Here is an 11,787-nt window from a genome sequence, read left to right as displayed (position 1 = left end):
TGCAGACTGCGTTAAGTACAAAAAAAAAAAATAATAATTCGGTGCGGTAAGAAAGTCTTAAGTAGGTAGGTACTGTTCAGAAAATTTGCAACCGTGGTACTGGTTAATACTGTTAATAATTTATATATTTCACACCACTATGTATTTCGATTACGCACATATGCAATATGCTCATACGCGCTAAAGCAACGGCGCATTGTGTCATCGTTCAAAATCAATTTCATAATGTAAGTACTTACCACATCTCACCGGCACGCAAATACACAATGATCTGGCGCCCTGACATATTATCTTTAACTTAAAAACAATTACTTCAACAAATAATAGAAAATATTGTAATAATCTAGGTATAATGAACGCATATAATGACATAAAATTTCGATGAAAACAAAAATTATTTAAACTGTTATTGAAGTGTGATAATATGATGATCCCATTTCCGAATTTCTAATTAATATTATTGAACTACATTTATAAAACTAAAATTCTAAACGTTCTTATTTCTTGTGTCAAGAAACTTTATTGTTATTGATATTATACTTAAATAATTAAAATATTGATGTTTGTTTCCCAGTGTAAATACATACATTACACAATGTAATAAATTGTAGTTATTTTAAATAACATAAATCTTTCAATTAAAAATAAAAAGTGAACGATCACATCAAAATGTATATGTACCTATGATACGATTTAGCTTTAGCAGATGGATAGGTGATCTTCAATAAAATATAATTAAATGAACAAAATATGCTAATTCTGTTTTATTATTAGTTACAAATAATAACAATTCATTACGATAATAATATATAGGTATTATAATGGCATAATATGATAGTTAATAAAATACAAATAGTGTCGAATTTTTATTACATATTATATTAAAGTCGACAATTTATGTATTCCAAAATACATATTATTATTATATTTATTATTATAAATGATAATAAAGTACATTGTATACATTGTGTATCGTATAACTTACATAAAATAAAATATAATAAGAATATATTATGAATATCTACTTCAAAAAGGTTTGTAAATTTCAAAATATAAACTTAAAATATGACTTATTTTGTGGTTATACTTAGTACCAAATAAAACAAAAGAAATGCAACACACTAGTTACTTTCCAATTTTTAACAACTTAAAAAAAAATTAATACAAAATGATTTCATAATACAATGTTATATGTTATTAGCTATTACATATAAATTATAATACAATAAGTAAAACTAAATAATAATAAAAAAAACCGCTAAATACTATGTATCAAACACATGTTAAATGTGTAAAAAAAAATTAAAGCAATATATAAGACATAAATACAATTTTAGAGAAGCTAACATTCTCAATAAAAACTGAATCGTGTAAACAATTAGGTAATATTGCAATTATAAAATTAGTTTAGTAGACTTTTACTGCAATGGTGGGATTTTAGATGAAATAATTTATAACTTATGGCAAAAAAAATTGCAACCAAATAAAAATACAGCCAGAAATAAAAAAAAAATAAAATCCAGGAATTTGAATATTCTTTGTTATAAACAAATTATAAAAATTTGTTGATTCTTTAGTAATATAAAACACGATTACAATTTATTAGGAACCAAACATATTACGATTTTACAATGGCTCATCTGAAGAAAAAAAGAGATCTACATAAAACATAAAATTACAATATACATGCATATAATACCACATTAACTATGTTCAATAGTAATATATGTACAACTTGTATTTAAAATACAACTGAAAAAAACTAATAAAAAAAGTTGTCTAACTTTCACATTTTGGAGCCAAATATTAGTCTTTAAACAGAGTTTTAACAGGTAACAAAAAACTAATAAGATTAAAAATAAAACCAAAATAATAAATAGTTATGTATTATAAAAATAATAATGATAAATATATATAAATATAAATATGAGTATACATAGTGACATTATAAATAAACAATATTAATGAGTATAAATAATTAATAAATTATATTTTTTTTAAATGGCTGTTAACGAGTAGATCATGTATTACTCGGTGTCAACACTACACCATCACTGAAGTTAATCATTTTCATGACTGGCTCATAGTCTCCGGCTAAATAGAACAGATCATTATTTACATAAATATTCTTCAACCGTTTAGCATCCTTTTCAATAATCGAACTGAACTCTTCTATTGATACCACTTGACACCCATTCATAATGCTTTGTACATCATTAATGTCATTATGAGGTGATTTAAACAATGCTCCCTATAGTGTTATACAAAATAATAAAAATTCACTGTGATCATAATAAAAACTTGAGTATATTATACTAACTGGATATGGTAGATTTCCAGTAAAGTCATTGGCAGTCTCTTCAGGATGATAAAACCAAAATACTTTTACTTGCATTTTTTCTTGGTTAGTCTCCCACATACAGTCGACTTTACCGATAAAAGGTCGATCCAATTGACCAGAAGACAAAAACACAGCACAATCACCAATCTGATTACAAATAAAAAAATATATATTATATAATAATTGCAAATCAATCAAACAAATCAAAAATATATTAGAATTGTACACAACAATACAACATACACTTATGGTTTCGTCTCCTCTACTGATGGACCTGTAAAAGGTTTTTTTATTGCCACCACGACCTGGACGCTTATAACTGTCACCTGACCACTTCCATATTTGTTGATCAGACAGAAATGCTGGTACATCACTGCTTTCAACTTCACTGGAGTCATTCTAAAACATTTCAATTATATTAATTTTTATAATTTCTAATTTTCTACTACATGTTTTTACTTTTTACCATAACAATTACAAATAATGTCAGTTTAAAATGTATAATTAAGTTCATTATACTTTACATTTTATTTACTTATGCTTATATATTTATATATATCCAATAAGCTATAACACGCAAATAAAACTAATTGTTAAGTAAGCTCCGCTTTTGAAAAGAGAACCAATGTACGAAATGTATTTTCTTTTGTTACTCATAAATTGTCTTTAACTTTTAATTTGGTACCAATAAATATTATTATTATTATTATTCAATAAATCAATATAATTATGTGATTCAGAGAATTGAATAATTCTACATTATTAAATTAAATTGTTAAATAATTAAATATTAAAATTGGAGATTTAGTTTTTAATTAATAACGATTTTACATACTTCTTTAGATTTACAATCATCATTATCATCGTCGTCATCGTCATCTTCAATGGTGTCTTCAATAAGTCTTTGAGGGGATAGAGTGGGTGGCTCAGATACAGAAAGGTCTAGTTCGGAATCTCTATGTCGCTTATGCTTTTTGTGATGTTTTTTATGATGTTTATGCTTATGTTTGGTTCTTGATTCATCGTGACTGTGTTTGTGTTTCCTATGTTTGCGTTTCTTTTTTAGTCTTCTTCTTTCATGATCATCCTAAAAATTCAAATAATAATTAAAAAAAACAATTCACACAACTATATAATAGTAACGAGACACTCACATCGACGGTAGTTATTTCTACATTCGGTCGACTCGGACTGACGGGTATGCATTGTCGTTCAGCGAGTTCGACCGTAGTAGAACTATCCCGTTCTGAAACCACCAATGAACACAACATATAATCCAAAATCCAAAATTACCCATCACCATTCATAATTATAAGTACTAAATACTAACCTTCATTAGTAAGTGCAAGAGAATTATCAGAAGACTCTGAAGTTTGACTTCTCACTGGAACAGAACTATATGATGTTTCCCTTTGCGGAAATAAAGTTGCATCATCTAAACTATCTATACTGTCTAAAGATGTATTTGAAAACATTCTCTTCTTAGGGATCACTGCTGGCTTATTGACAGTACAGGGAGACTATAAAAAACATTTAATGATCATTAACTTCTCAAAATTATATATAATATAATGTATGTGTCTGTGTGTATAAGTGAATGTATATTTTTGAATACATTATACACACACACACACACACACACACACAGAAATATAATAAATATAATAATAATAAATAAAATATAATAAAAATGTATGCAAATATTTCAAAAATTAAAAAAATGTCTGTTTCAAAAAAATATTAGTTTTTAAAAATATATACTATAAATGTATTTGTTGGCTTTGTCACTTAGAATCATTTTTAAATACCTATGAAAATAATAAAATAGTAAACTTGAAATGTATGTTTAATAAATATTTATATTTTAAACTAAGTAACTGCATGAAGTGTTTTATATATTTTTTTCATTTATATAAGTAGGTACTTAAAAATTTTATTTTATTTTATTTTTTACTTTTATTTGAAAATCGTTTTATTGATATAAATTTACAAAAGAGCATAGTTATTATTGATTAATATTTCTATGGACTGAGAAATTATTTTCAGTTGCATTTATAACCAGATGTGTAACTTATTCTAAAATGAGTTAATTTAGTTAAAATGATAAAATATGAATAAAATGTACAGTGTACTAAAGTATTTGAAATCATTGATATAAAAAAGTTAATATTAAATAAAATTCTATAAGTATATTTGTGTTAGATATTATTTGATATATTTTAGTAATTACTTACCACTCTATGCAATGCATCAGCTATTTGACGTTTTTTACACACATATTCTGGCAAACCTAATATATCGTCTTGGTCTTGAATCTCATCATCTTCATCCTCCACGTCCCAATGTTTAATCTGTAAATTCATCAGTGAATTAAATAATTAATATTAAAACACAAACAAATCATTTTCAGTATTAATAGTTCATACTTGAAGGTTTAACATTTGTTATTTGAGAATACAATTATGTTTTAATATGAATAAGTAGATTTTATTTTAACTAATGAATTCAGAATTTCTTTAAAAAAATATATATATTTAATGATTGATATAAATATTTCTGAAAAAACTGTTAAAAAATTTTAATTTATTCCAAGACATTTGTTAACAATATTAATATATTATTAACTTAGATATTGTTATATTAAACTTATAATTGTAATAACTTACTTTAACTTCAGCTTTTAACTTGGGTTTTATTTTGTACTGGCTGCAAGACGGTGTTTCTATTTTATTAATTTTAATTGTTGAAACACTGCTTAACAAGCCTGGTGATAAAGAAAGTTGTTTATCTTTCTTTGGACTTTGAGACAGATGTTTTTTAATGACTTCATCAAACGGATTTGGATTTTTTCTTGGTCGGCCAACTTTTCGTTTCTTTAAAGGTGGTCTAAATTCATCTTCACTAGTCTAATAAATAAAACAATGAATTAAAATCTTTAAAGTAGAAATACAATTAGTTCAATAGAAATATATTGCATACCACATTTGATGATGTACAGCGTTTTTTGACAATTTTTTTCTGATAGAACTTATCATCATCCAATAATTTTTGATTATCAGACAATTTAACCCCTGATGAAACTGGTGATAATGTGGGTGGGGTATGTGTAGAAATCTTTCTAGGTGAAAAAGGACTCCACGGTTCCAACACCGGAGGAGAGAGATCTGAAGATGAGGAACTAGAAGTCTTATGTTTGGTATTTGAACTGCAATCCAATTTTAACCGTTTTTCTTTTATATCTTGTTCATTATTACCATTATTGTTATTTCCATCATCACATTTCAATACTTTTTTTGGACGACCTGGTCCACGTTTTACTTGACCGGACGATGATGATAAACTTGAGTCAGACATTTTTCGATTTTGAACTTTGACATTAGAGTATTTAGGTGACTTTTTGATTGTATCTAATTTTGAGTTAAATTTTAATTTATCAACTGACTGGAAAGTATTGCTACTCTGAGAAAATGATTTCTTAGAGTAAACTTTTTTAATGCCGTTTTTATTTATTGTCACTTCAAGTGGTTTAGTGTTATTTTCTTCAAACTCATAACTGCATACTTTTTCTTCTAAAGTTAAACAAAAACATATGTAAATTAATGAATTTACGAATACATACTCATATATATCATGTAATAGAATTTGAGCTATGTATTATTTCGCTACTCACTAGCATGTACATGTTCAAAATTATATATATTATTTTATTTTTAGATTTATTATGACTTTACTAATGAAATATTAAAAAAATGTATTGAATAATTTTGCAACTTAAAGATTTTAATTTTTAATCCATATTTTTGATTTTAGAATTTTTAATACATGTTTGATGGTTGTTATAACTTAAATAATTATATGGTTAAAACCTTGATTATCAATGTGTAGAGAAGAAAAATTAACTTACTATATATTTCAAAGTAAAAACATGAAAATGTAATACAAAAAAAAGTCCTATCTTTTTGTTTTATAAGCAAATCTTTGCTTAATTAATTGCATAACTATATGCTAATACTTTTTTAAACTATTAAAGGTCAAGCCTTAATAAAATGTAAATATAACTTAATTACCACACTTACCAGTTAAATTATTATTGTTTGAGCAACTCTTATTGGCATTGTCTTGTTCAGAAGTCTCACTAGATTTTTCAGTTTCCAAAAACTGTTCAGCCAATAAAAGCAAATCAATCTTGTTCACACCTTTTTCTTCTGTTTCCTCAGTAGTATTTACATCAGTATCAAGTGTTTGAACATTGTCCTGTTCTAAAGTATTCGACACAACTTCCTGAGTATGATAACTATCCAATTGTTCACTAGAATTTCGTTTTTCAAACTGTTCAATGCTGTTCAACAACAGCTCCAGTCCAGTAATATCCGGTGTATTAGAATTTTCGACTATAGACAAAACAGTAGTTTGAGTAGTGCTTTCAGTCAAAGTCTGGCCATTATTTGTACAGTCTTGTGCGCTCTCAGTGAAATTCGGTTCTTTGCTCTCTTCAATCAATGGATGAAAAGTTTCATCTTCAGTTTGAATATCTGTTTGATTGCTAGCATCATGTGATATAATCGCTTCAGATTCCGAGAGTTGTTCTGGTGCTGGAAAATCTTGTTTTAAGTCTTTTTCTGGTTCACTAATAGTAGTGTTACAATAATCCAATGAAATTGACACATTTTCTTCTGTATGTCTTGAAATTGTACTCTTCTCAGTAATAGATTGCTGTACTAGTTTTGTTTGAACAGTTACAGACTCAGATACTGTTTGTATATCGTTGATTTGATTTTGACATCCAGCTTGCATTTGAGTTGCAATAGTAAGCCCCGCGTGTGGCGGTTGAAGATGACCTATTAGTGGTTGAGCCACAATAGCTGATTGTTGTTGGTTGAAAATTATCATCTGATTTTCAGGTGATGTCAATTGTATTAACGGTTGTTGGTGTGTACTGTTGTCGGTTAGTTGATGATGAGTGTTTATGAGGGCCGGAGGAGTGGAAGAACTGACTTGTTGAATCAAAAATGAACCTAGACAAAATCATAACAAATTATTTCACAATCAGAGAAACAGTTCGCAAATAAAAATATTTACCCGAACTAGCAATAGACGTGTACTGCGGATGGTGGTTTATGATCGGTGATATAGTAGTCATCTGCTGCTGTGGTTGTTGGATTAGAGTATAACCTTGATTAGGTTGATGGTGATTTTGTGCTTCCGACTTGCAATAATCAAACGGCATAGCCATTAAACCTACGTAATAACATTTAAATTAATGAAATATCTTAGTTCTGCGTAACAATTAATAAATAATAATTTGTAGCGAATATATCCGCACTTGTAATTATTTGTTTTTACTAACCAGCAATAGAGTTTTGAGGTAAAAGAAAATATTGGCCGGATTGATCTTGGACTAGTTGATATCCGACCGGTTGCACAGTCTGCTGTTCCAAAGCAGGAGCTTTACAAAAAATATATATATATATATATTATATGAGACACTTTTAAATTATTCATAATACTAAATATAATATTGGAAGAGAGAAAAATCATTTCGAAAGAAATTTAATATGAATGAAAAAACGTTTCTAGTGTGATAGAGAATAAGTAAAATAATCAAGTAATATTGTTTAGCGTGTCTAAAGTGTACCTCTTAACGTAGTGTTTTGAAAACTCCATTGGCTTCCAATAGTGTTTTGAGGAATGCTACAGCTCCCAGACGATGGCCATCGGTTTATACCTGTTGTTGATCCAGTCGTCATGGAACAATCGTTGTAGGACAACACTAATGGACATAAACCAAGTTAACATAAATAATATAACACCTAGTTCCAGTGGTTTATTTATTATTAATTAGTTGTATATGAGCAATTTAATTCGAATGGTTAAAATAATATTTAATACTATAAACATTAAGCACTGTATAATATTTTTTTTGTTTTTGTTTTTTAGTAATCAAATATTAATTTGTAGAAGGATCTTAAATGTGGCCACATATTGTCTAGACATAAAAATGTCTGACTAAACACCACTAATAGTGATGATACAGTTTTATATTATAATAGTTTTAAATACGTCTGGCGTCTGTTTACCCATTGTCTGCATTGGAGACTGATGAACGACTTCAGGCATAGATACAGTTGTTGTAGTGGTCTCTCGTTGCCTTTGAACTTCCGTGTTAGAAGAACTTTGAGTATACCTTTGTCTGGCGACGGCTATGCCCACCGGTATATTTCCACTAACGCCAGCTAAATCGAATTACGTTCATAAAAAAAATGTTAAACGGAATGGGAAGGGCATATATTATGATGAGTTAACATGCAGTAAAATAACAACTTAATAGCGTACTTTTGATGGTTGTTGTTTGACTGCATTGAACAGTGGAATCTTTTTTCTTCAACACCAGCGCTGGATTGGTCTGCGACGCATACGTAGTATATTTGGTCGAGTTAATAGAGTCTTCATTTCGGGTTGTTGCTATCGGAGTGGGAGCAACTAGGTACATTGGAAGAACAAATCAAATATTGAATTACAGATATTGCAAATAATAAAAATATACACTTTTAGATCTATATAAGTAATATATATAATGTAGATAATAGAAACACGTATAGTAAAACGTAAATGTTGGTATAATAATACCATTATTTGTATATAATTTATATTCTCTTTCAGTGTTTACTAAAATAATTATGTATATAAGCTGATAAATTATCGGGAAATAAATCTATCCGGTTTCCATTGTACTATGAACTTCCGTGGTTAAATTGATGATGCTAAAAACAAGATTGAAATCCGTCATTCGCATTAATTCTCACCACCCTCCCGACCCATAATACACAGTTTATAACACACAAACGTACTGCTATCTATTGATTACTGTATACGAAATATTTAGACAAAAAACCGACATGGACAAAAATTCACTACAAAATTTTAAAATGTGAACATATTATTATGTATTAATACTATTATTATATATTTAACACATTTTTCTATATTTGAAATTGGTAAATGATTATTTTTCGGGAAGACTCAAATAAAGAATCGCCCAGTTACGGAGAAAAGTTTTAAAAGATTTTTTTAATTATGACTCATGAATTATTTAAGTAAAACCATAATACCTTTATTGTTCGATTAAACGTATGCGTTAACATACAAAATGTATTCAATTAATTTATAAATTAATGGTTTAAAACGGTACAATTATTATTAAATAAAAGAAAGTAAATAAATATTGTACGTACATTGCAAAAATATAAAAATAAAACGATTTAAAAAAAATAAATGCTTATATACTTACTTTTATAGCTTAAATACATATATCTATATAAATATTTATATTTTATACAACTTAATTTAATAGTGAATCATAAAAACAGTTAAATATATTAGAATTACTTTTCGTAAAGTTTTTATATTATGCACTATAGAGGGCAAATATATAATCTGTGTGTTATTATTATTTTTTTTTTAAGTGACGCTGTACCAAATCAATCGGAACAATAATCGGTTTTCGCAAATGTTTTTTGCATTTAAATAGTGTAATTTATATTCTTATTTAAATAAAAATGTAAGTATTTAATTATTTAGTAGACAAACCGGAATATTAATACTCAAAATGATGAGTTTTACTTTTACATATTAAGTTTCAATTTATTATTATCTATATTTTTTTAACAACAATAAAACGATACATTGTTTTATTAGTATAATAATTTGTATACAATGGAAAAATAAGATAATAAATAATAATATTAAAACTGAATTATTCTATGTACAGTACACTACAGTGTTGTCCGGAAATGTCATCATTCGACGAGGGCAACTGCATTATAATAAGCGTGAAAGATAAACGTCTTGGGTGACGTTATAATACTCAAATCACGAAATCATAAAAAATCAAAGTGACTACATTTGCATAATTCACATTACAAAAGCAAAACGAAAATAATATTCGTTCATACTAGAAAGATTTTATTCAGCTAAAACACCAAGTCAAATAAGCATATAATATAAATAAATAATAAAAATAATCATTAAAACTAGCGGCACATCAACACACCAGTAGAATAGCATTTTTTTATAGTATAGGTATTTGAAAAATGAAGAAGACAGTAAACGTTTTTTTACTGTTACGTTTTGTAATCAAATAATAACGAGTAACGACTGCCTACAAAAGACATTTATTTTCTGTTAAAATATTAATAGTAGCAGATGTCATCAAAAACATATTTGTAACTGTGTTTCATATAGTAGACCCTATTTCAATATTGAACTATTTATTATGTTATTGTCTCGTTATTTTATACTTATTAATAACAATATCTACAGGTATGGTATAATGTTATATTTTAATTACAACTTCAATCTTACCTATCGTCAACGGTTTACTGGTTACTAAAGCGTGGCTTTTCCCAATCGGCCTTTTTCTTTTTTTTGATTCTTGTAACGGCAACCTGTCTGCTGATCCATTGGGAGCAAGTTTCACCAATTTCGGCATTTCTTTCACTGTAACCAAAATATTAATTTACTGTTTAATCAAATATTGAATACATTTTACACGATCAATTTAGTATTTAAGTATAAATCCAAAAAAACCTATAAAAAATTGAAGATCTGTGAATATAATAATATATATATATATATATATATAAAGATGAACTAATGAATCATGATTTATGAATGCTATGATTATCGCTTTTAAATGTAATTAACAGCTGCTGTACCCTCTGTAGGTATACACTCGTCAACTATTTACACAGGCATTTGTCGAGAATGTTCGGTTTTTATACACCATGTTTTGAATTTTCCACTACAGTTAATTAAAGTATTAATATTAGATTGAAAATCTTTAATTTTTTTTTAATAATACAGTATAAGATAATTAAGATAATTTTTTTCAGAGAAATAGAATTGTTTAAAAATATAACTTTATTTGATGAACATTTACAAAATAACCATAAATTATAAACATATAACATACATGCATATAATATATTTTTAATATGTGTAAAAGTGTAAAACCCAACCTTAATTTGATAAATACATATTTAGTTAAAAATCAAATGAAAAAATGTAATTTAACATTGAAAATAAATAATTAACTAAAATAACCATCAATTAGTAATTATTCTGTCAAAAAGAAACCTGCTATTATTGAAATATATATTAAACCACTTCTATAAAAATAAAATACATGTTACAATAATGTTTATAAATAATTTATTTTAAAAATATAAATAACATCGAATATTCAAAATTACAATATCAAAATATTTTAAAGAATGAATACAATAATATTCATTTTTAACAAGGTAGTATTTGAGGTATATTTGATAGTTATATTATGATACAAAATATATTTTATATTTTTCTTTATGTTTCGAGATTGCCGTTTATAAAATTTTCTCATTTATTTTTCTTAAAAAATATAATGGATTTTTTATTTTTTTATTGAA

General features: G+C 26.6%; 1 protein-coding gene across 4 annotated transcripts in view; it reads right to left on the bottom strand.

The window, feature by feature from the left end:
• Positions 1-749: 749 nt before the first annotated feature.
• The window catches only part of LOC132919581 (myb-like protein AA), a 54,951-nt gene continuing 43,913 nt past the window's right edge, over positions 750-11,787 (bottom strand). For all 4 annotated transcript variants that reach the window (XM_060981287.1, XM_060981289.1, XM_060981288.1 and 1 more), the window contains 16 exons: positions 10,703-10,837; positions 8,675-8,821; positions 8,419-8,574; positions 7,977-8,111; positions 7,689-7,787; positions 7,421-7,579; positions 6,418-7,356; positions 5,321-5,910; positions 5,008-5,247; positions 4,576-4,692; positions 3,672-3,861; positions 3,496-3,587; positions 3,177-3,428; positions 2,585-2,740; positions 2,321-2,488; positions 750-2,251 (listed from right to left, as the gene is read on the bottom strand). In XM_060981287.1, the coding sequence (XP_060837270.1) occupies positions 2,021-2,251; positions 2,321-2,488; positions 2,585-2,740; positions 3,177-3,428; positions 3,496-3,587; positions 3,672-3,861; positions 4,576-4,692; positions 5,008-5,247; positions 5,321-5,910; positions 6,418-7,356; positions 7,421-7,579; positions 7,689-7,787; positions 7,977-8,111; positions 8,419-8,574; positions 8,675-8,821; positions 10,703-10,837 (3,806 nt within the window). In that variant the 3' untranslated portion in view covers positions 750-2,020. The remainder of the gene's footprint in view (positions 2,252-2,320; positions 2,489-2,584; positions 2,741-3,176; positions 3,429-3,495; positions 3,588-3,671; positions 3,862-4,575; positions 4,693-5,007; positions 5,248-5,320; positions 5,911-6,417; positions 7,357-7,420; positions 7,580-7,688; positions 7,788-7,976; positions 8,112-8,418; positions 8,575-8,674; positions 8,822-10,702; positions 10,838-11,787) is intronic.

Source organism: Rhopalosiphum padi, chromosome 2 (assembly GCF_020882245.1).
Source record: "Rhopalosiphum padi isolate XX-2018 chromosome 2, ASM2088224v1, whole genome shotgun sequence".
Taxonomy (NCBI): Eukaryota; Metazoa; Arthropoda; class Insecta; order Hemiptera; family Aphididae; genus Rhopalosiphum; species Rhopalosiphum padi.
This window is presented reverse-complemented; position numbering and strand designations above follow the sequence as displayed.